The 26,678-nt window shown below is 37.8% G+C and overlaps 1 protein-coding gene across 20 annotated transcripts in view; it reads left to right on the forward strand.

Moving 5' to 3' along the window:
- camk2b1 (calcium/calmodulin-dependent protein kinase (CaM kinase) II beta 1) overlaps window positions 1–26,678 on the forward strand; it is an 81,958-nt gene that overhangs the window by 722 nt on the left and 54,558 nt on the right. For 16 of the 20 annotated variants that reach the window (XM_067439239.1, XM_067439242.1, XM_067439256.1 and 13 more), the window contains exons 2-5: window positions 2,365–2,459; window positions 10,683–10,742; window positions 10,867–10,921; window positions 14,237–14,302. In XM_067439239.1, coding sequence (XP_067295340.1) covers window positions 2,365–2,459; window positions 10,683–10,742; window positions 10,867–10,921; window positions 14,237–14,302 — 276 coding nt within the window. Of the gene's footprint in view, window positions 1–2,364; window positions 2,460–10,682; window positions 10,743–10,866; window positions 10,922–14,236; window positions 14,303–22,240; window positions 22,314–26,678 lie in introns of all 20 variants that reach the window. The other 4 variants (XM_067439240.1, XM_067439245.1, XM_067439257.1 and 1 more) reach the window with 1 other exon arrangement.

A 26,678-nucleotide genomic window follows, 5' to 3' on the forward strand; every position in this document is an offset into this window, starting at 1 on the left:
GTTCACGAATCTGATTGAATTCGAGAGGTTCTCAAATTAACTCGGTTCTCGGTAATTAGAGTGAACCGATCATCGAAGATTTTCGTTTTGGGACCCAGATTATAGCAAAAATATTAACAAATAAAACGAGCTGGAAATATATTTGCGACATGTCCGTATTCATGTTTTTATACGCAGAAACAGATTCTAAAATGACAATTTATTTAAACATTTTTAGCCAAGATAATTCAATTCGAATTTTTAGGATTGTATACTGTAAATTCGGATTATATTTAGGCTTTTAAATAACTTTTATGAGCTAAAAAGTAACAAAAAACTAAATTGATTAATTTAACACCGTTATAAATGCAAATTGAATTAGAAGAACGTGATAAAGAGCAATATTTGGTAATTTAAACGTTTTCGAGCACGTAGGCCTAATAATTTCAAATAAGTGGTTTAAAATAACAAATCGCTTATGCCTATAGAATCGTTTCAAACCGGTTCTTAGATCTGTTTGGAAAAACGATTCGCCAAAAGCACCTTCCATCACTGTGGATATAATATTCTCATATTTTGATTTATTACTGCCTATGTAGTCAGAAAACATTCTTTGTAGGAGCCGTCAAAATAAACTGGTTGAACAAAATACACATATTGTTTATGTGTAGAAATAGTTGCTTAGTTTGCAGGTGCTTTGTGTGTAAGAGCATACCTGCCCATTTTTGACCATCTCTTAAGCTCTGTAACAATACACATTTGCCATTTTTTGAATTTTACAGTTACAGATATGGGATTGAATTTAGAGGTAATTTAAATCCCCTCTGCATGAACAATAAGTGAATGGACAAGGGTGATGAGATGTAGTGATGATTTCACGGACCTGAAGGGGCAGGCGCTTTTCTGCTCAGAGCAGCGGAAAAATGCAGCTCGTTGAATGTGACTTCTGACGGCACATCGTAGCACAGAACTGCATGTGATCTGTGTGTTTATCGCTCTTTTTTACCCAGTATTTCCAGTCATCCCAGTAATGCAGAGAGAGGTGGAGGAGGAGCTTCATGCCTCTCTCTCTCACACACACACACACACACACACACACACCCATGTTGGTCTATGTGGTTTACAGGGACTCTCCATAGGTGTAATGGTTTTTATACTGTACAAACCGTATTTTCTATCCCCTTACACTGCCCCTGCCCCTAAACCTACCCATCACAGGAAACATTCTGCATTTTTACTTTCTCAAAAAAAAACATCATTTAGTATGTTTTTAAGGCCATTTGAATTATGAGGACATTTGATATGTCCTCATAAACCACATTTATAGTGTAATACCAGTGTAATACCCATGTAGTTATACAAATTTGTGTCCTCATAAACCACATAAACAGGCTCACACACACACACACACACACACACACACACACACACACACACACACACACACACACACACACACACACACACACACACACACACACACACATACAAGCAAACAAACATCCAGCCCTGATATCACTAAGGGCTTAAACTGTCCTATAAAGAACAGGTCCCATTGAAGAGCACTTTAATGATGACTGTGGCTTGTTAAATTCTGCCTGTATAATGATATCTGATGACTTGGTTATTTTTTTGATGCCTTGTTCACACAAAGACCAGAGACATATTAAGGAAGTAAAGTAAGCAATTTAATTAAATATGTGCACCTCATTTTAGAGCAAAGCGCAGCGCTGTGTTCATTTACACGTGGACAGTTTTCCACCAAAATAAAAAAAATGATGGTTTAACATTTTAAAAATGACTGTTTTTTGTTTTGTTTACATTTTTAATACGCAATATTATTAACAACAATAATTATTATTATTGTTACTGACTTAAAATGTTTGCTTGCGTAAATGTAGATGTTGTCTTTCTCAGCATATGGTTTTTTGACTCTGCATATGTTGTGAGAACCTATACCAGACAAACTTGCTGTATTATATTTTATTTATATAACACAAGCCCAGTCAAGTATATTTTATTAATACAGGCTGCTAAAATAGCTCGTTTTAGTGACGTCAGCGTCGAACAGCCACTCCTGCAAAAGAGTCCGACAGCGTAATGTAAGGACTTTTCTGATGAATTATAATCTGTGTTTAACATGGGGGGGGGGGGGGGGGGGGGCGTTATCTTACTCTTTTTGCTTCTGTTTATTCCCTGCTGAAAGGGTAAAAACAAGCATCAAACATGCTGGCAGGGCTTTGAGGCAGTCTTTTTGATGTTTTGACTTTTAATTTTTATACAGCAGAAGCCTCACTGTCAACACCTAGCATTATTATGGCAGCTCTGCTATTGTACTGTCAGAACCTTATACTTAAAGTCTCAATTATTATAATTTTTTCACAGGGGAGCGTTTTCAGTGGTGCGACGATGTGTGAAGTTGAGCACAGGCCAAGAATATGCCGCCAAAATCATCAACACCAAAAAACTGTCCGCAAGAGGTGAGTCAGTTCCTACATATGTTCTAAAGCATACTGAATGTAACAGCAACAGTATAACGGATGGGTTTTCATTTTATACTAATATATAGTATGAATAGTTGCTGAGGGGTGAAACTTTTCCTGTAATTTTATGGAATCGTTCCAGATTATTCTGGAATTTGGTGTAATTTCTACAAACTGTGTCATATACAAACATATATGCAAAAAAATGTTTTGGTGATAAGCAGACATGCATGCAAACTAATACAAATATTAAAAATTAATTCCCATTGATTCATTTTAAGTCCTATAAATTCCCATTATTTCCCATGCAAAGTTTTGCAACCTTATTGTGAATATGCAAAATAGTTATTTAAAGTTGCAATATAATGGAAGAAGTAGCAACTTATCATTGTGACAAACATCCAAGAGAAATAGATTATCGAAAATTGTAGGGCAGGGGCTTGGTTTTATCCATGAATTTTTTTAAATTAAATAAATAAATAAAATATGTAACGTACATGAGTGAATGAGGACCCTTTTCACAGACTGTGATGATGTTTTAACAGTCATCAATATTATTAATCCTGCAATGTTTTTTTATATTTTCATTTTTAAAAAAACGATGTACGTTTATAACACTAATAGTTTGTATGATATTACTTTTGCATCAAACTTACCGCTGCTGTGAGGGAGTTTCTAATACAGGGCTGTGGGAGTAAATATTGACATATTTCTCTCTTTACTGCCGTTATCAATCTCACTGTTTTTTCCCCTCTTTTTGAAAGGTGTGAAATCACTGTTGTTGCATTTTTCTTTTGCTATTTGAGAAAATGGGGACACAAAAATATATTTAATGTGTTCTCTCATTCACTGCTAAAAAATTTAACCCAACTTCCGCTCTAAGAAACCCGGAAATGTGAAAAAGGTCTATTGTTCACAATACGATTATTGAGAGAGATGATGTATTTCCATTTCATGCCAACTTGTGGCAGTGATGGTATTATTTGGTAATAACATGGTATTTTGATATATGTACTGATTCTGAATAATTAACATTTTAATCAGTCACGTCTAGCCTGACGTGGTCATACTCAATTCTAGTCAGAATATGAGTCTGAAACTGCTCCATTGGGCTGTGATTATGGAGCGTGTTTCAACTGAACCAGGAAAGACATCAATTGGATAGACCTAAAACCAATCAGAACAACGAAGCGATGCATTGTCAAATGTCAACAGACAGAGCTCAACTGCACTGTATTGCCAAGTCCGCGGTTTTTCCCCCGCGGGTTGTTTTCCTTGTCCGCAGGTTGAAGCGACTATTATGTGATATATAGACCCATGAGTGGGAATTTTAGCAGGCAACCTTGCCAAAATAACACACATTTTACCCCACATACACCATTTTTCCCCCGGAGAACCCCCCGAGAAGCTATTGTTTAGGGCTAGTAGTTGGCAAGTTTTGTTGTAAAAACTTGGCAACCCTGTCTGCACGCGCGCTGAAATCAGGCTGGAATACACAATCTTTGCCGGTGTTGTAAAAAAAATAAAGAATTTAATGATACACAGAGTACTCACCCAACATGATCATCATTTCTGAGAGAAATTGTGAAGGTGAATGCATATACAAACAAACTCTCCGTTTAGGATTCGAACAAATATAATCCAAGCCCCTTTGATGACGTGATGATTACGTTACTGTTGATCATCTGTCCGTCATCGTCTGAAGCCCGCCCTGATGATTTCATTGGTTCCGAACAGTTTCTGTTAATTACTCCTCTATGGAGCAAGGCCAGACCGAACTGCCCGACCTAAAATTTTTGTGGGTCATGTCAGTACCAAATTGCAAATGCTCAAAAATATAATCCTAGTATATTCAAAGGACATTCTAAAACCGTTAAATCTGCTTCTATGGTTACCGTCATTGCCAAAGGCATATCCATACGGTTTCACCAGAGAGAAACTACACCAGTGAAATGACAAAAAGAGATTTCCAGTTTTTACGACATCCCGCTGTTGACTGAGGGGTGTAAATCTTTTTACGCCCTTCTGTCCTCCCTTGTGAAACTTGAAGCCAGCAGTTGCTTTGCCAAAGTGTCATCCTCATCAAATTGGCTCTGTGGTCATTGTGGTGAGAATGTGTAATGTGGAGAACAAGCACTTGACATGTATTTGATTCCACAGAAGCTGAAAACCATTTTAAAATAGACCCAACAACCTTCTAAATACAACTTGTGTGGAGAAACATATTACTATCTGAATGTGTGTTTAGTGGAAATTTTTTAACAAAATACTTCTTAGTTAATATGGTGTAGGATATTTATTGGTGCAGACAAGATAAAACCAGGTCATATTTTACCACTAAATTATAAAAATAACAAACAGCAAACCTAGTTAATTGTATTTATTCATATACACTAACTGAAATATTATTGTAGTTTGAAATAACTGTTTTTAATTATATTCAAATATATTGTTTTGGTGCGCTTTTCTTATTATTTCTCATTTTCATTTTCTTGTTCTTGACAGGTCAACTTAGCCCTTTTATTTTATTGCTTATAGTTTATCAATTTTTGTTATTGTAGTATTTTGCCACAAAAAGCAAGTATAATGTGATAAATGTTTACAATGTTCGATTTGACTTGTGATGAAAAGATGGCGCTGTGGTGGGTCGTGACATGTAGATTAGGAGTGACTGTCTTTAGGCTGAGAGTTTCTCTGAGGAGAGAGAAACAATATGATCTGTCAAGGGGTTAGAAGGAGGGTGGGCATGAAGAGGAAATGTGACCTAGATATACAGAAAGAGAATGAGAGAGAGAGAGCGAGAGAGAGCGAGAGAAAGGAATCATCATGAATGACTTGGAGAGAAAGACATAAAGAGAGGGCTGACAGTAAAGGCACCTTTGGCGCTTGGCAGCTGTGCGTGTGTGCACGTGTGTGTGTTTATGCATGTGCGTACGCATGCGTGTGTGTGTGTGTGTGTGTGTGTGTGTGTGTGTGTGCGCGTGTGTGTGCGCATGTAAGAGAGGGAGAGAACAAGCATACTTACATGCCTGGAGCACAAGACTCTCATCTGATCCAGAGAGATGGCCATGACCCTTGCAAAATGCACAAATATGTTCATGAGATGTGATTTGTAGAAAGATCCATTTTGGGATGCATCATAATGATGGTCTAGTCGTCCAACAATAAACTAGTTTATTTAGATTTTACCGCAAGTAGTTTTTAGTTTTTATTTATTAAGCATGCTGTTCCTCGCTTGCAAGTTATTGTGCACTTTACACTGTACAATTGTCTCGAAGTTGGATGCAATAAATAGAAGTAGAAGTAAAATAAAGTGTCCCTGTAGTCAATAGTTGTATCCCTTAAAACTCATCTTTGATACTAAAATTACATATTTAAAGGGTTTAAAAGGTTTTTTTTCCTGTGAATTTTTTTTCCTGGGTACTGTGTCCGAACGGCGGATCTGTGACATTTTCTCGCGCATGCGTCGTGGTGCTTCGTGAGTTCACGTTCGAGGCATACACGGAAGACAATAAATTGGTGGATAGTCGTTATTTAGATTTTTTTTTCCGCACAAAAACTATTCTCGTCGCTTCGTAAAATTACTGTACAGCCGCTGTAGTGAGATGGACTTTGTAACGATGTTTTTAGTGCCTTTTATGGGTCTTGTGGGTGTAAATGTACTGAATGTTAATGGAGGTCTATCTGAAGCCTTTCTCAGCCATCAGCTTTCAACTAAAATAATTAATTTGTGTTCCGAAGATGTTCTTATGGGTGTCGAACGACATGAGGGTGAGTAATTAATTATATATTTTTCATTTTTGGGTGAACTAACCCTTTAACTATTTCCCCGCCAAACACGGAATATTCTGTTATTTGTGAGAAAATGTTTCCCGGCCAAAAACGGAATTTTCCGTGTTTTCACTGTCTATTACACATCTTCTGAATGAGTACTGAATCTCCTGATCAAAACACACGCGAGGAAGACGCAGTAAAACAAGCGATCGAATGTAATCATATGCATATGTAAAATAACGTCATCATCATTAAACAGCATATGAATCAAAACTATCTAATGTTACTATCTTATATATATAAAATTTGGATTCCTCATCCTCATGTCGTTCCCAACCCGTAAGACCTTTGTTAATCTTCTGAACACAAATTTAGATAGTTCTGATGAAACCTGAGAGATCTCTGACCAATCCATATAGACAGAATGTTTCATTTTTGGGTGAACTAACCCTTTAAAAATGTGAATTTTAAATGTCTTTACTTTAAAGCATCACAACTTTATCCATAGATGACCATTGTTTAAATCGTGTCAGCCATGTTGTTTTTTGAGCCTGTTAGTACTAGCGTTAAAGAAACATATCTTACATAGACGTGAGAAACAAGCTTCTTTAAAGTCTTAGTTTTGAGACAGATCTTTTGTGACGTACAGCCGAGTGAAAAGAATTATCGAAAAGAGAAAAAATGTACAGGGTTGTCTTGATTCAATCCATCAGTTGTTGATTGGATGGCTGATTGACTGAATGTGAACTTGCAGTTGAATGTTGTAATAAGGGGTGGTTCAAGCGGACTAAGTGATTCGAAAAGTCTGGAATACTGTTCATCACAAGATAAATTTCTGATGTTTTGCTGGATATTGATCAAAAAATTATTACGAGGTTGAAAAAATTAAACCTACATGGATGAATTGTTCACAGTAAGATCAATAACATGAATTTAGAAAATAGATGAATTTCCATTTGATACCAACTTTAAAACTAAATTAATAATGCAGAATGCATAAACCGCCAAACCTCCAACATTTTTAAATAGCAAGACATTACTTTCACCTTGAAGTAGATACTTTGTCTTGGAACTGGAGAGTGTAGTGGTTTAAAGTTTTTATTTAAATTTGATACAGGAAGAACTGGGAGGGAACTCATTAGCTGAAGCGGAGCTCAGCGGGGTTGACAGCGTTTGGTGTTGGCGTTCTAGTGTTGCAACAGCTTCATGACTATGTGGATAACGTTGAGAATGCCCAGCAGCTGAGCTTAAGGTCAACGCACATCAGCAACAGACAGACAAAGGGGGCGGGATTCCAGACCCGGTTAATAGCCAATCAAGGAGTTTGTCCCTGTGATAGGGTTTAATATGAGTGAGACGAGGCAGCGCCAAGCCATTAAATCATAATGCAAGGCTGAGAATAGGGACAATAAAATATTAAACAATAGATAAAGGTGGAATGTAATCAAATGTAAAATAAAATGTACAGGCTAATTGTCTCTTCATATGGAACTCAACTTCCATGACCTTGAGTGTCAGTTGGAATAATTGTCAGGTAAAGGTCAGAAGACAATTTTTGTGCATTATACAGTGAAAAATAAACTGAGACTTAAGGTGCACTTAAAAATGGATGAATGTCCTTGCATAACAAAGGATCAATCCAATTTACAGATAAAACAGCAGATTGATATTTGTATCTACATAATATGTGTGTGTATATAATGGATATTTGTGGTTGTCAGACACTGGAAAATTCACCAAAAAAATTGTTCAGTAAAATTAAATTAGTTCTGGGAAAGTCTGCCATCATTTTTTTGCCAAGTGTGACATAAGTGTCCAAATCATGTTTGAGATCACTGTATATTCAACCTTGCTTTTCTGAACTATGGTGAATCTGTACAATTATATTTTATATTATATAAAATACATATTTTTAAATTAAGTGGTATTAAAATTAAACATGATATTTTAAAAATATATGCGTTGATATGAATGTTTATTATAGTGTTTGAATATTCAAATAGTGGAATGTCTTACATTACTGTTTGATTATATTGTGAATTCAAAACTTTCACATACTACATCAAAATGAGTTGTGTATTTTTGCCAACCTAAATGCCCAGCATTGCAACTTTGGTTCCAAATTATACCCCAGTTAGTGTTGCACAATATACAGATACTAGATATTGCTGTTAAAAACATTTAACAGTGTAAATTGTTGATGCCGCCTTTAGCTATGTCTGTCATTAGGGAAAGTTGATATTTAATTGCAACGTGTTGCTGTTGGGTTTCATTTTTCAGATGCGTCTTGAGGCAATTTATGCTGCTATCAGTTTGGTGAGACATTAGACAGCTTTCTAAAGCGTGAATCATGTTTAAGACATACATTTTGTATTGCCCTTATCCATCTGGAGCTTCATGGGGTTTTAGTACTGTCTCTGTTGATTTTCTCAAGCAGGGAGCATTTATTTCCCTTTTTCAATGGTGCTTCATCATTAGCGTCCTCATTATTGTAATCATTAGCCTAGGCAGTGCGTTCTTTGTCCAGATGGGCCAGTTGTGCGCTCTTCATTATCAGGGCTTATGTCGAGAGGTTTGTAGATGTACAATATATGAGATCTAGATATAGACACAAAGATGTGTGAGAACAGGTGTGACTGATCAGGAGAAATATAGATTAGATATTAGCATGGCTTTTACTGTCTGAACTAGGGCTGGGTATTGACACAAAATTCAGGATTCGATTCAATTTTGATTCACAAGCTTTCGATTGGATTTCGATTCAATATCGATATTGATTATTTTGGATATACATCAGGTACAGTATATGGCAAATTTTCAAAGAAAAAGAAATATCTCAATTAATGCTGTAAACTATAGATGGAAGCCAGTTGCTATAATATTGAAGGTTCAAATTATTTTTATTTTTTATAATTATTAAAAAGAAAAGATTTGTACACGATAGGGATACCACAATTTTCAATATAATATTAAACCGCTCGGTACGGCATTCACGGTTTAATACATGCTTGTGAAGTGTGTTTTTCCCCCCGGTTTTGCATTTAATTAAATATTTCTATTTCTCCCTGTTTAAAATATTTCTCTCAGTTTATTTCGGCTGTTTAAGAGTACCCATGAGTCTACGGCTAATATAAGCAAATATCCAATCATATGCACTAAAGTTAGGGGGTGTTTAGCCGCGTTTTAAAGCCTGTCGGTTAAACATTTAAAATGCGGGCTTATGCACCATTTTGCGTTAAGCGCGCGTGCACTAAACGCCTGTCAAACACATGATTACTGGACTAAGTAGCCTTACTGTGCTAATACTGTCAAATACACACAAGGTTAACATATAAACACAGTCGGTTATGTCTAAAGTGAAAGTAAAATCACATGTGTCTAAATATCAGATGCGAGCAGGTCTTAAATTTAGAGCAGCACAGCCTAGTGAACACTTGTCCTTAAAGGCACAGTTCACCTCTAAAATGATGTTAATAAAACAACAAAAGACAAAGAAAAAAATCACTCACTGCTCTTGAATTAAGTAATAACACAGTAGCTTTTAATCAATCTATATTGTATATTGAAGACTATGTAGTTTTAATTTTAACCTACTTTTATTCATTCAATTTCATATTTAAATGCTACTGTAAGTTTTGCTCGATTTCTCCTATGAGAAATCGAGGAATCATTTTTTTTTTTTTTTTTTATAACCCAGCCCTAGTCTGAACCTTATCTAATCTGGTCATTCTGAAGTGAAACATTGTGTTGAGTCTCTATCTAGCTACCCTCATTTCTAGGCCGCACTGATCTTTTTTATCAAGATTGAATAATGAGATCTGGGACGTTGCTTTAGCACAACTGTAGTAAGCTTATTGTTTGTGATTGCTGCCTGCTCATGTTGTTGGGCCAAATTCCCAACACTTGACACAGGAAATAATAATGATGTAATTAAAAGAAACATAATGGGGTATCTGGTATGGGTTATTTCCAATGGAAACATGGCCTTTAACTCTATATATGTGAAAATGTTGAAAAAAGTTGAAGTTTGTGTATTTTTATTCAAATTCTACCTAATATTTCGCAATATGTAAATAGCTCTTGTGTAAAGATGCAATGTCTTGGTACCATGTCAGTTATGTACTAAAATAGGGGTTTTTACTGTTATTTCAGTCAATAGTAGATATGTATTGACAGATATTGTAAATTCAAATTTGCATGTTCATTTTTAATTATTTTTATATTTTGGTTAGATTGAACAGATCTCAAAATAAATATGTTTAATACAACATAAATGCATTGTGTTTTACCTAAAAAAATACATGTATTTTTTTATTTTATTAGCCATGACATTAAAATAAAGCTTATCAATATCAGTCAGCATTTCAATATTAGTGTCTCCTAACTGGGCTGTGCTTTATTATTTCTGCTCAACACTTCCTGTATCCTTCTGTCTTTGACCCTCAGACCATCAGAAGCTCGAAAGAGAGGCTCGGATCTGTCGCCTGCTGAAACATCCCAATATCGGTGAGCTTTTTACCCCCTCCAGTTATAATAAAAAGAAAAAATATATATAATTTAGGTAGATCTGTGTGATTTCTTTCCCTGTAGCCACAATAAAACCTAATTTCCTTTCTCTTTTTCTGTTTAGTTCGACTGCATGACAGTATATCAGAGGAGGGCTTCCACTACCTACTGTTTGATTTGTAAGTGTCAGTATACTTCCTGTCAGAATGTTTCTCGTCATCAAATTAACTTTGACATGAGGAGCAGCTCATCTTAAAATGATCCATCCTTCATCCTGCAGTGTGCCTCTGAAGCCTTTTATCAGCATTCCATTGCACTGTTAAAGGGATAATTCATGCAAAAAAAAAGAAATACTGTCATCATCTGCTCACGCTCACAACACTGTATGAATGCAAAAGGAGTACTGCTGCTCATGTTGGAACGTCATGTTGGAACGTTGGATCATATTTATTAGATGAGCACACATGCACCCCACAGATTGTTATTCATCATAGTAAGTTGTATAAATTGGCCAACAATACATTTTATTCTGATCAACATTGCTTAAATGTACATCATAATGTATAATTATGATTTTTCAAAATCATAAGAACAAGCTTCCCAAGAGGACTTTCTACTGTTTTGTTAAACTGTCAAAAGTGGCAACTCCAAAAAGGAACATGACATAGTACATACAGTATGATGCATGTTTTGTGGTGTCATTTTAGTATTATATACCAGGGGTGGCCTGGCCAACTTCGGTCCTGGAGAGTCTTGCTCCAACCCTGATTAAAAACTCACCTGCCTGTAGCTTTTAACTCATAACACCTTGATTAGTTTGGTCAGGTGTGTTTGATTTGTCAGAGCAAAACTCTGCAGGAACGTGGCTATCCGGGACCAACTTTGGCTATTGTAGTATTTACTAATTTTGTTCAGTTTTCATTTTAATTTAAGTTACACTGTAAAAAAAATATTGTTGCCTTAATTATAACCTGGTTAACTTAATTTTGAGTTTATTGAAAAGTAAAATTCGAGTTGATACAATGAAGGAAATTGGTTTAATAAATAGAAACTAAAAATATTATTGTATCTGAACCCCCCAAAAAATGATAAATCATGAAAATAGCACAATATGGCTGTAATACAGTTCGTTCATGGGAAGGAAGGAGGCGGGAACCGGCGAACGTTTAACAACATTTATTAATTCAAAAGAAATAAGCAAAACGAAAGTAAAACCGCGGACAGCCCCTCACGGACGACTGTCCGCAAACACACACAAAATAAAACGTGGGCAGCCCCTCACGGACGACTGCCCACAAACACATAAACAAAACATAACATAAAATTCCAGGCCTGGTCCTCTCTCGTCTTCCGCTGTCCTTGCTCCTCCTTATATGCTCCCGTCACATGGCCGCGAGACGAGACCGGTGTGCCACGCAGCTGGCACTCGTGAACGTTAATCACCGGCCCGCTCTCGCGGTCCCTCGCCCCGCTGCTTGCCACACCACAATGGCATGTTTCACTGGATCATCACAAATAAATCAAACAATTACCCAATATTCTTTCAAAATCTTTTAATAATATTTAAACAAAGTTTGTCGATTCTCAAAAATGTTCATTGTATTAACTCAAATCTTTAATTTCAATGAACTCAAAATTAAGTTTCAAAATAATTGTTTACAGTGTAGTTATTTGTTATGCTTTTGTCATTTTCTTTAGGTTTTTTGAAAATACTTCAGCTTCAGTTCAGCTTTTAGTTTGATTTCAGTTTTGATTTAATTTCATTTTAGTATTTAAACTTACACGTTTATTTCAGTTTTTTGCCAAGGCTACATTTCTAATTTCTTTCTTTATATATATATATATATATATATATATATATATATATATATATATATATATATATATATATACACATCTCAGGTACCAACAATATTAATATTTTTTGTTTTAGTTAACGATATGACGTTACAAACCTATATGTTTTGTTCATCATCAGAATGCAAATGAAGATCATTTTGAGGAAATGCTCTGAATTCTCTCTGACCCCTCCATACATAGCCTACGCGATTGCAACTTTTACGCTTCAAAAAAAGTTAATAAAAAGATCAGAATGCTATTCCATATGAATTGAGTGGTTTAATCCACATTTTCTAAAGAGAACAGATTGAATCTAGGCAATTACTTCCATCTAAGCATTGATCAGCGAACATAACACAAGCTCAACTCTACTTGAATGGTGCACAAGAACAAAGCTCTTACTGAAGCTCAAAGTGCTGTGTAACCTACGAGCTTAATTCTCGTGTGTTACGTGTAATAAACGTTTGTTCTTGTGCATCATTCAAGTTCAGTTGAGCTTCTTTTTATGTTCGTTAATTAGTTTTCCGGGGTGTAGAAAGCTTTGTGACATACCTGGGTAATGTTTAAGAGCAAGTGGATAACCTCAACTTTCGGTTCCAGAAATGGAGGTATATTTCAAGGTATGTAAGTAGCCATAGCACTTCACTCTCTGAACCTGCTCTGGAGCAAGTTATTTATTTTGAGGTATAATTATACTCAAATAAAAACTGCAATGGTTGTATCCAACTCAGTTGCAAATAAGGTAGTTTTCATAGACACTTGTAATTTTACAAAATAAATAGATACACTTATTTATTTAATTATTTATTTAAAATTTAATCAAATGAATTGTTTAATTCATTAATTAATTATTTAATTAAATATTTAATTATTTCAGAATAAACTGGTACATTTAAATTGTTGTTTTATTGAATTCTTTATTTATTGAATTATTTAATTTTGAGTAATTTGGTCCTCCATATTTGATTTTTATGCATGTTTTTTCATGCTATAATAACTTGTATTGAAGTTGAACTAAAGACTACAGTGATCTGTCACATCACATTTAAGAGCATCAAGCCATTTATTGTTTGAATTTTGTGATAAAATTTAAAAGCTTTCTTATCAAATTAACACAGCACAAAGCTTTTTTGATTATTTGATATGAGATGGACTGCAAAAAATGTTTGAGGGAAAAACCATGGACCTGGCAGCCCGGGATTTAACTATAGTTGAATCATAGGGTCAAAAAGAAAAAGTTACTGTCACGTTAACTTGGACAGTATGACCCCTTTGATCAACAGGATATAATAGTCCCTGATCATCGACAGTTGTTATGCAATTGGACGATAGTGAAAATAATTGATTTTATCGGCTGATAAATTGGTGCATTCTTAATTATTATGCATCATTAAAACGGTTTTACTTTTTAGTATCCCTATATATTAAAAATGCAGTGGTATCAGATTAGCTATAATCAGAAACATTCAATGCCACCCAAAAGCATATCATCTTTGAGAATCTTAAAAAACCTCTCGGTTTTCACAGTTCCTGAGAACTTTTGCATTGGATTCTTGTCTCCATGGAAACTGAGCTTAAGGAAGAGACGTGCACTAGAACAGGAATTCTGTTTGAATTAGCAAATAGCCAGGGTGAACTTGTTTTCTGTGTTGCAGGGTGACTGGAGGTGAACTGTTTGAGGACATTGTAGCCAGAGAGTACTACAGTGAAGCAGATGCCAGGTAAGAATGCTTTTCGTAATGGTTTCCATTTCTCTGTACCTCTCTTCTGCCCTTTCTTCTCCTCTCCTCCCTAGCTTGTTGCACCCGGCACCACCAAATACACGCTCACTGTTAGTTTGTAATAGCATTTCCCACAGTGCAACACATATCTTGCTCTTTGTCCAGTGCACACACTAGGTTGAAATGTGACCTTAGGCCTTAAAAGGTGGCAAGACAGAACTGGACACTAACATTATTTGAGGGAATTAACTGTTGCATGTAGTTCAGGTGCTTTATGTGAACTATATAAAGTGCCTTAGAACAATTCTAGAATGTTGCTGTTGTGTTTTGTCTAGATATGTCTCTACCCACTGATCTATCTCTATCCTTTCATCATGCATCATGTCTCTCTCCCTCTCATATACAAACACCTGCTCATACAAACACAGACACAGCCTTCCTGGAGGCATTTTTTGGCTATCCTCTACTGATCCCTTTCTACGGTGTGTGAGTGTGTGGTTGTGTGCTAGTTACCAGGGTGTGCTGCATGTAGTTGAAGGTGTTAGTCCTGAGCATTATCACCTCCGCAGTACAGCCCATATATGCAATTCATGCTGACTTCCCTGTGAACATCCTGTGGGTGTGTTACACATTCATTTGGGCCGTCTGTCTTGTTAGGTTTTTTTGACTCAGTGCTTGAGCCATGATATTGTTAGTGTATGTGTGACTGGCATTTGATTAAATGCAAAATATATTATCTACCTATCTATCTATCTATCTATCTATCTATCTATCTATCTATCTATCTATCTATCTATCTATCTATCTATCTATCTATCTATCTATCTATCTATCTATCTATCTATCTATCTATCTATCTATCTATCTATCTATCTATCTATCTATCTATCTATATCAACAATCACTTCTATCTATCTATCTATCAGTATCAACAATCACTTCTATCTATCTATCTATCAGTATCAACAATCACTTCTATCTATCTATCTATCAGTATCAACAATCACTTCTATCTATCTGTCAGTATCAACAATCACTTCTATCTATCTATCAATATCAACAATCACTTCCATGGCCATGTGTATTAAATCAGGCACCTAGGAGTGCCGACTGCTTCTACAAACTTTTGTGAAAGAATGGGTCGCTCTCTGGAGCTCAGTGAATCAAAGTGTTGTACCGTGATACGACTTACCTGTGCAATAAGTCCATTTGTGAAATTTTCTCACTACTAAATATTTCACGGTCAGCTGTTATTGTTATTATAAGTGGAAGCCATTGGGAGCAACAGCTATGAAGTGGTAGGCCACGTAAAATCACAGAGGGGTCAGTGCATGCTGAGGCGCACAGTGTGCAGAAGTCGCTTCAATAGCTACAGACCTCCAAACTTTGTGTGACCTTCAGATTAGCTCAAGAACAGACCATAGAGAGATTCATGGAATGGGTTTCAAAGCATTGGATACTTCAGCAGTGGTGTGAATTACACCACTGCTGGACTCTTGAGCAAGGTCCATAAACACATGGATGACCGCGTTTGGTTTGGAGTCCTGACCTCATCCTGATAAAACACCTTTGGTTGAATTAGAGCGGAGACTGCGAGTCAGGCCTTCTCATCCAACATCAGTGCCTGACCTCACAAATGCGCTTTTAGAAAAATGGTAAAAAATTCCCTTAAACAATCTAAATCTTGTGGAAGCCTTCCCAGAAGAGTTAAAGCTGTTATAGCTGCACAGAATGAGCCAACTTCATATTAAACCCTACGGATTAAGAATGGGATGTCATAAAATTTGCATGCGAATGTAAAGGCAGACTTCCAAACATTTTTGGCAAGATAGATAGATATTTAGATAGATAATGAATGTGTGTGTTGTATCCAGTCTTCAGTGTAACATGATCTTTCGGAAATCATTTTAATATGCTGATTTGGTGCGGCATTTATCCAGTCTTTGATTAATAGAAAGTTAAAAGAAAAGCATTCATTTGAAATAAGTTTTTGTTACAATGCAAGTATTTACTATCATTTTTGATCAATTTAATGTGTCCTTGTTGAATAAAAGTATTATTTTTTTTATTTTTTTAAAACTGAACCTTTTAAATGGCCGTTTAAGATTTAATTGTAAATATAAATGTTATAAAAATAATAATTAAAATGCACAACATTAATACTTACAGGAACACTCCACTTTTTTGAAAATAGGCTCATTTTCCATGTCCCTTAGAGTTAAACTGTTAAGTTTTACCGTTTTTGAATCCATTCAGCCGATCTCTGTATCTGGCAGTAGCACTTTTAGCATAGCTTAGCATACATCATTGAATCATATTAGTCCATTAGCATTATTTTTTCAAAGATAATATTTTTTCCTATTTAAAACTTGACTATTCTGTAGTTACATAGTGTACTAAGACCAACAGAAAAATAAAGGTCTAGATTTTTATACTGATATAGATAGGAACTATTGTCTGATTCCTGCGTAGTAATCATGGAACTTTGTGGTCGTACCATGGGTTCAGCGGTGCGATAATATTACGCAGTGCCTGAAAGTAGTTCTCAGATAGGTAACATCCAATGTGACCAGCACTAAGTTTGTGTCGTTGCAGATAATGCAGAGTTACAGCCTGCAAATTATGTAGTGGATTTACTGTGCGATTAACCATAAGGTTTTGTGTGTAGTAAAGAGCTGTGATAGTGAGTCGAAGGTGTATACTACTACCATCATGTTTCACAGAATACCAACGAAAATAAAGGAACAAAAGAATTAGTGGTCGACTGCTCTTAACCAGAGATATCAAAACACTGTTAGATTCAAACATAAACTGCGTGTTTGCTCAAAGCATTTGGAACCAGAGGACTATTTGGAAAACATGGACAGTTTTACCACAGTGTGGCGTCTAAAGGACATGGCCAGACAGGGCGTAGTGTATCATCCCCCATTAGACTGACAAGCCAGACCCACATCAAGATGTTTGGAAACTCACCATTGACAGGGCTCAATCTCAGGGGCGGGATAAACGGTTATCTTTCAAACTCCCTCTGCACGCAATTGGATATCGCTACAACCAACCAGAGCAACGAAGGTGAAGCAGAGCTCGTTAAAAGATTAAACTTTCGCCGCATCCAGTCGGCAAAACTCCGAACACATCTTCCCTTCTTAATAATGGCTTCAGTGCCGTTCTTTGTTCTTTTCTCAGAGAAAAGCTTAACTCCAAGTCTTCCAGAGTCGTGGTCAAAGCTGATTCGAAAGACCACCTTTCGCCAGTTTCTGTGTTTACTAGTAACACGCAAGCGCAACTCGGCTGTCATCATGTTAAGCCCCGCCCACCCACTCTATACACAATGTGATTGGCCCGACCAGAGTTTGGCATTTACAGCTCAGAAGTGTATTGAGAGTTGCTAGACAACACGGGCAGATTAGATTTCCTGCCACTATGGTGCATCTAGATTTCTAGGCTAATCCCCCATGGCTGTAAGTACAACATTATTTATTTTTATTTTTGTTAGCTTGAAAAAGCAGATTGAAAAGCACTGCTGTTGTCTTTAGCTAACGTTACCTGTGAATGCAATCACAAAGCGTGGGTGTTTGAGCGGCCATTTGGTTTATACAGTATATAACGTTAGTAGTTTTGTTGTAGAGTTCTGGTGAGGTAGTGTATGGTTTGATTAAAATACAATGTGGAATTGCCGGTATTGTGTATCTGCACAGTTTCTATTGTACAAAATACTACGTTAGTGATGTTCTGTTCAGTGCCGAGGCTTCAGAGTGTGTCTTCTGCATTGAAGATTATTTGGCGGCCGGCAAAAAAAAGTTTGTCCCGTCAAAGCCTTATTTGTAGCCTGGATGCCAGCCGAATTTAGCCTCGCCCACAATTTTTTTTAGGTCAGGCAGTTTGGTCTGGCCTTGCTCCATAGAGGAGTAATTATCCCTGAACAGAAACTGTTCGGACCAATGAGATCATCAGGGCGGGCTTCAGACGATGACGGACAGATGATCAACAGTAACCTAATCATTACGTCATCAAAGGGGCTAGGATTACATTTTTTCGAATCCTAAACGGAGAGTTTGTTTGTATATGCATTCACCTTCACGATTTCTCTCAGAAATGATGATCATGCTGGGTGAGTACTCTGTGTATCATTAAATTATTTTATTTTTTTACAACACGTGTAAAGATCCTGTATTCCCGCCTGATTCCAGCATGCAGACAGGGTTGCCAAGTTTTTACAACAAAACCCGCCAACTACAAGCCCTAAACAATAGATTCTCGGTGGGTTCTCCGGGGGGGAAATGGGGTTTGGGGGGTAAAATGTGTGTTATTTTGGCAAGGTTGCTGCTAAAATTCGCACTCATGGGTCTATATATCACATAATAGTCGCTTCAACCCGTGGACATAGAAAACAACACGCGGGGGAAAAAAACACGAAACACGCCCCATAATCACAGCCCAATGGAGCAGTTTCAGACTCACATTCTAACTAGAATTGAGTATGACCACGTCAGGCTACCTTATTCAATCAGTTTTTTGTGATTTATGAGTGATGTAGATGACTGGGCGCATGTTAACTGAGTGACAGAGATAATCAACGGAGCGCACGCACTCCCTTTGTCTTCATAATAAGCAGCACCGTCTCAGCATATTTCATTCATATATTACATTAGTCAAAAGGTCGGAAGACCAAATCCATGTCGGATCATTTTGACTCACCGGTTTGAATCTGCTCTCCTCGTCCCTTCTGCCCCAGTCTGTTCTGCCACACTTTCTCTTTCACATTTCAAAAGCTTATCTTTAGTGTAACCGTTTTTCCGGTTCAAATAGATACGGTTCGGGATCTGCATCAAAGAAAATATCTTCCGAACCGTCTTTCACAAACATCTTCATGGTTACAAGGCATGCTCTCTGTGCAAGCAGATTGTCATGCTGGTTATATTGACTGAAGTTTGCCTATTTTCAGGCGCCGTGTAATATAATTGCGCCGCTGCACCCATGACGGCCGCTAAGTTCCTACGCAGGAATGAGAAAGTAGTTCCTTGCTGTAAGTCTAAAAAAAGCAACTTTTCATTTTTCGTTGGTCTTAGTACACGATGTAACTATAGAAGAGTCAAGTTTTAAATAGGAAAAATATTGAAAGTCTTTGGTCCTTTTGTTGAGCACTGATGCTAATGGACTAATATGATTCAATGATGTATGCTAAGCTATGCTAAAAGTGCTACCGCCAGATACAGAGATTGGCTGAATGGATTCAAAAACTCCACTGTTTAACTCTAAGGAAACTTGGAAAATGAGCCTATTTTTAAAAAAAGTGTAACGTTCCTTTAAATGACTGTAAGTAAAAGCAAAACACTTTCTTTGTAATTTAAACGCAGCATTTAATGGTCAACTGGTCTGTGCAGAACAAGTACTCAAGTAGTTGCTAACTTGGGCACATCCCTTAAACAACTGTCTGATTAGATGATATTATTATCTGGGACTGGGTTGTCATCAAGGGTTGCAGGTTGAATCTCTGTCTTGATCTGTCACTGCTATTAAAGTTAAGCAATGTGCTCTTGTGCACATGACCCAGCTGTTAGTTACCACATTACACTTGAGCTGAGCTAAAGGGCAGTTTATGCTTTTAAAGTGTACTTGTATGACGTGTTTACACTGTAATTACTGCAATTACATATACTATATTGCACAGGGGGTCTTATGATAGGTTTATATAAAGCACGGAATGGCCCCTTGAGAAGAAATTATAGGCTGATAACTGTCTGTTTGAATCAAGTGCTAGCTTCCATTCCCTAGATATCCTTGTCAAATAAAGTGCAGGTTGGTTATCACATCACAGTTGTGAAGGTAATATTGCTTTTATCGACTTGCATTTCAGACACAACAACATCAACAATAATAATATTATTAATTAATAATAATAATAACAACAATAATAATATTAATTGTATTATTATATACAAAAGCATTGTTTTATATGAAATCATATTTTTTTACATTTATTCATAAATATTAATTATCTGTTTTATTTTTATTCAAATTTATAAAAAATAATTATCATTTACCACTTTAATCATTAGAAATTTGTAAAGGTGATGGAGAAATTAAATGTTTGCGTGTGTCTTTTGTAGGAGTGAATGCAGGGAGACATCTCAGCTTCTTCTCTAGTGCTCATCTCCTGCTGACCTGCTTCCAGCCACCTGCTGTCTGTTCCTCCTCTCGCTGTCTTTCTCTCTTTCCATTCTTTCCATCTCTGTTGTTCTCTCTTTCACTCGAAATGCCCCTCTTCTTGTGAAGCCCTGCAGACGTGCGCTGCCCCCTGCCTCCTCAGAGAGAGGGAGAAACTAGGGCTCCAATTAACACGCGTAATTAGGGCCTCTTTTTTTTTCCCCTCCTCCCATTCTCCACCTGTCTCTCTCTCTCTCTCTTTCTGTCTGTCTTCTGCCTTTTATTCAGATCTTATTCTAGCTCTCTCATTCTGTGTGTGATGGTGTCACTGACACCTTCTCCACTGTGTTGTGCCTCTTGTTGTTGGATGTGTGACAGAGAGTATGATGCTAATGTGAATGGAAACGGGCCCAAGCTTTAGTGATTTGAACCAAGAAAGGTCTTCACTAATCATCTCTCATTTATATTGTTTGTTGAGCTAGTCTGTTAAAGCATTTGTAGTTTTGTTAGTTTCTGAGTATGAATTATCATATGCAATAAAAGACTGAACAATATATAAGCACTGTAAAAGGTTTAGCCAAAAACTCAACTGACTGGCTTCTTCTCTTCAGTCTATTCAGACGTTATATGAATTATGAGCTTCCAGAACTCCTGATTGAGGCTGTGTGACCTCCTAAGTGAACTCCTTTCCACAAATTGAATTTAGAAATGATAACAATATAAATAACAAAAAATATAGTTGCAAGAAAAAGTATGTGAACTGCTTGCAGAATCTGTGAATATGGGAATCATTTTAACTTGATAAAAGAGATCATACAAAATGCATGTAATTTTTTTTTATGCTTTCCTGAATAAGATATTTTACATATAGTCCGCAATGCTATTTATTATTTACTGAATTTATTAAAATAACCCCGTTCCCCCGTTATAAACCATTGATTCTTAATACTGTGCCGTTACCTTGATGATCCATGACTTTTTTTTGTTATTTTTTTGTTATGGTTGTTCTTGAGTCCCTTGTTTTTCCAGTGTAAAACTCCTCCAGCTCCTGTTTTCCAGCATCTTTTGCATATATGAACCCTCTCCAGCAGTAACTGTATGAACTGTATGAACACAACGATTAAAAAAGGTTTAGACATTCACTGATGCTTCAGAAGGAAACAAATTTTTATGAGCCATTTTATGATTTCATTGAAATACATTTCTTACAAAACATGTAATTATTTTTGATCGAATAAATGAATCCTTGGTGAGCATGAGACTTTACACAAAAAAGTTACGCGTGTGTGTGTGTGTGTGTGTGTGTGTGTGTGTGTGTGTGTGTGTGTGTGTGTGTGTGAAATCTGAAAGGATGTGAGAATAAATGCTGGTGTGGGGATTTACAACAATATATATATACACACACACACACACACACACACACGTTCACTCAATACACCTGTTTCTCTTCACCTCCCTTCTACTCTCTCTCTCTCTCTCTGATGTTGTTCTTGTTGTTGATAGTTGTCTCATGTCTAAATGGTTCTGTCTCTTCACTTCCACCATTCCCTTCCCTTTCTCCTTTTAATCCCTCTCTTCCCTCTCCTGTTTACGTCACTTTCCCATCTCTTGTGTATCAATCACTCCACCTGTCACCTTGCTTTCTCTATCATCTGCTTCTTTTGTTCAACGCACTGCCGTCGCTCCATCGAACGTTTGATTTCACTCTATCCATCCTCACATTTCCCACCACCTCTCATTCCCTCCCTCTCCCCACTCTCCTTTTTCTTTTCTCCCGTTTTGTCTTCACAGTCACTGTATCCATCAGATTCTAGACAGTGTCCATCATATTCACCAACATGACATAGTGCACAGGGACCTGAAGGTCAGTATGTAGCTCACACACTGCCTGTATATGGCTTGTCCGTTTGCCCCTGCTTGCTCCTGTCTGTGTGTCTGTAGTTGTTGCCTGTCTTGTCTGTTTTTCTGTGTATGGCATCATGGGCTTCTCCTAATCCATTGACTGCCTTCCCAAACCTCCCGAATCCTTACTTCTTGCGCTTGATCTTTAGCTTGATGCTGTTGCTCAGATGATCAGAACTCTGAAGGTGTGATGGGTATTTTTTTTTGCTTGTGAGTTTTTTTAAATATTTTTTTTATTTCTTGATTCCCTATTGCTTTTAAAGGGATAGTTTACCCTAAAATACAAATTCTGTCATCATTTACTCACCCTCACATTGGACCAAACCTGTATGCATTTCTTTGCATGTCCACAAAAGAAAGTAAGTCAAACAGATTTGGAATGACATAAGGGTAAGTAAATGATCTCTTAAATTAACAGAAAAAAGTATCAGAACTATCCCTTAAATTATATTATCTTGATTCTGATACTGAATCTGAAACACTTTGATACTTGCATTGTGGTGTTTTAAGTATTTGTTAGTTACCATGTTTTTTGTGTCAAAAACACTAGGCAAACATTTGATTGAGGTAGTAGAGCCCTTTGAAATCAGTTTTCTTTTTTCCTGAATTTAATCCCCCCAGTCCCCAATCCCCTGTGCCTGTTTACATTTTTCTGGATTCCATTATAATGGTTTAATTAAATTTTAATAAAAGCTAAATGTTTGTCTAATCAATTCAATTCATTAAACAATTATCCATCCATCCATCATCTTCCGCTTATCCGGGGCCGGGTCGCGGGGGCAACAGTCTAAGCAGAGACGCCCAGACTTCCTTCTCCCTGGCCACTTCCTCCAGCTCCTCCGGGGGTACCCCGAGGCATTCCCAGGCCAGCCTGGAGACATAATCCCTCCAGCGTGTCCTGGGTCTTCCCCGGGCCCTCCTCCCGGTGGGACGTGCCCGGAACACCTCCCTGGGAAGGCGTCCAGGAGGCATCCGAAATAGATGCCCGAGCCACCTCAGCTGGCTCCTCTCGATGTGAAGGAGCAACGGCTCTACTCTGAGCTCCTCCAGAGTGACCGAGCTTCTCACCCTATCTGTAAGGGAGCGCCCAGCCACCCTCCGGAGAAAGCTCATTTCAGCCGCCTGTATCCGGGATCTTGTCCTTTCGGTCATGACCCACAGCTCATGACCATAGGTGAGAGTAGGAACGTAGATTGACCGGTAAATCGAGAGCTTTGCCTTACGGCTCAGCTCCTTCTTCACCACGACAGAACGGTACATCGCCCGCATTACTGCAGATGCTGCACCGATCCATCTGTCAATCTCCCGTTCCATCCTTCCCTCACTCGTGAACAAGACCCCAAGATACTTAAACTCCTCCACTTGAGGCAAGAACTCTCCACCAACCTGAAGTGAGCAAGCAACCCTTTTCCGACTGAGAACCATGGCCTCGGACTTGGAGGTGCTGATTCTCATCCCAGCCGCTTCACACTCGGCTGCAAACCGTCCCAGTGCATGTTGAAGGTCCTGGTCTGAGGTTGCCAACACGACAACATCATCTGCAAAGAGCAGTGATGAAATCGCGAGGTCCCCAAACCGGACACACTCCGGCCCTTGGCTGCATCTAGAAATTCTGTCCATAAAAATTATGAACAGAACCGATGACAAAGGGCAGCCCTGCTGGAGACCAACATGCACCGGGAACAAATTTGACCTACTGCCGGCAATGCGAACCAAGCTCCTGCTCTGGTCGTAAAGGGACCGTACTGCCCTAAGCAAGGGGCCCCGGACCCCATACTCCCAGAGCACCCCCCACAGGGTGCCATTGGGAACACAGTCGAATGCCTTCTCCAAATCCACAAAGCACATGTAGACTGGTTGGGCAAACTCCCATGAACACTCCAGCACCCTGTGAAGGATATAGAGCTGGTCCAGCGTTCCACGCCCGGGACGAAAACCACACTGCTCCTCCTGAATCCGAGGTTCCACTATCGGCTGAATTCTCCTCTCCAGTACCCTGGCATAGACTTTCCCAGGGAGGCTGAGGAGTGTGATCCCCCTGTAGTTGGAACACACTCTCCGGTCCCCCTTCTTAAAAAGAGGGACCACCACCCCGCTCTGCCAGTCCATAGGCAATTAAACAATGAATCATTTATTATATAAAAAATTAAAATTGTAAGTTGTAATCAAATTGATGCATTAAAAACTGTTTAATTACTCTTTTCAAATGTTAATGAAAACCCAAAATTCCTTCCATATTTTTTGGCAAACTAAGTCCTGCACAATGGAGGTGTAAAGCCCTATCATACACCAGGCGCGACGACACATGTGTTTTTGTGCTAGTTTCAGCCCAACGCAGTAATCACTTTCACATCCAGCACCACGTTGTTTAAATAACAAATGTATTTGCGCCCATCTGTTCGCCTATGGGCATGCTGGTCTAAAAACCGAGTGTGTTCAGGCGCATTGTTGGCGTGTTGCAATTTTGAGGCAACTGAAAACGAGTAGTATCAAAAGTGCAGTATTTTTTTGTGTTACTTAAAGGATTCGTTAGTAATATACCCGCCTATAGGCAGGTCCACAATGGGCGTACATCTGCTTATTACACACACAGGGACGCAGCAATTTTTGAATATTAAAAATAAAAGGATTCCTCTCTGGAGCAGCGCTCCGTCTTTGCGCTCGCAAATTCCGCCATGGTGCAAGAACAACTGGCTTTTATAGGGAATGAGAGATGAGACTCTGATTGGTTTATTGTACGTTACGCCCAAAACACTTCCATGACTCTAAGAGGTACAACCTTTTTGGACCATGTGCCTGGTGCGCTCTGCGCTGACTGTTTTCTGTTGTTAAACTAGCAAAAGTGGATTCGGACACGCCCTAAGACCATGCGCTCAGATTGTTAAAATCTATTTAAATTAAAACATGAACATTTTTAATATTCCTAATTTTATTGTCATAACTTTGAGAAGTAAATAATGCTATGCAATAGTGATATTATTATATTATTAATGTCTTAATTTTTTTGGTGTAGTACTGGGGCGGCAGTGGCTCAGTGGTTCATGTAGGTTGTCTACAAACCAGAAGGTTGGTGGTTCAATCCCCGGTTCCACCTGACCAAGTGTCGAAGTGTCCATGAGCAAGACATCTAACCCCAGCTGCTCCCGACGAGCTGGATGGCGCCTTACATGGCTGACATCGCCGTCGGTGTATGAATGGGTGAATGTGAGGCAAAAATGTAAAGCGCTTTGGATAAAAGCGCTATATAAATGCAGTCCATTTAGTCCATTTCCATTTAGTAAAGGCTTTTGAGGGATCCAATCACAGACTGGCTAATCCACCTGGGCGGGTTTAACATGATGACAGATAAAGAACCGATGGGTCATTGCCCCAGATGATCATGCCTCTTGTACAGTGGAAAATACAGAGAAGACTCACCAGACCAATGTTCAATCCTAAATTCATACAGCTTTTTGCACTTTAATATTCACAGACACTAGTCGATATTGTGATTTGATTGAATGTACAGCCCTACTCCTACTCCTCAAATTTTGTACACAGTAAATTCAATTTTTATGACTGGATTTTGCGATTCCAATCACGTTTTCCACATCGCAGAAATCATAAAGGTTCTAAGGCAGTCAGCCTGTGCTCGGCACAAGACATATTAAAACAGTTTATCTTGGTTTATTGTCACAGTAGTATCCCAGATTTGTTTCAGTATTTCAGTCTTTTTATTACTTGAATGATGAACCGTATCATGAACTACCAGTCATTCTCTTACTTGAAACAATGGTCGTTTTTTCCCGTAATTTCACAAAAATAGTATTTGTAGATTTGTTATTATGCTTCTCAGTATATATTCTTGCAAAAAGCAGTTAAATTAAGTTAAAAGTTAGCAGTTAAATTGATTCTGTAGCTTATGAAGCGTGGGAGAAGAGACCCAAATGCTGTAACATTTGGTGATGTTAGTACAGGAAATAAAGTTAATATTAGAAAGGGCAGCACAGTGAGTTTTAGTACATTTTTAGACATTTTAATGTTCACAGCAGTTGTTTCAACTGGAGATTTTGTGTTGAAATACAGTGACACTTCCTGTCTCACCCCTACACACACAAAATCACACACTCAAACACACATCTTCTCTTGCAGACCAGCCATGATCAGCAGCTGACACTGGGGGAGGTGTGAAGGAACACACATACACATACACACTATGATGAATGCACACATATATGGATATTTTAATATATAAAGATCCATATATGCGTCAATATGTTAAAGACGTAAACGGACAGATTCACTGTCAGAAATATTTTTTTCCCAGAGACATTCTGTCTTACACTTG

The sequence above is a fragment of the Pseudorasbora parva genome, chromosome 3 (assembly GCF_024679245.1).
Source record: "Pseudorasbora parva isolate DD20220531a chromosome 3, ASM2467924v1, whole genome shotgun sequence".
Lineage (NCBI taxonomy): Eukaryota > Metazoa > Chordata > Actinopteri > Cypriniformes > Gobionidae > Pseudorasbora > Pseudorasbora parva.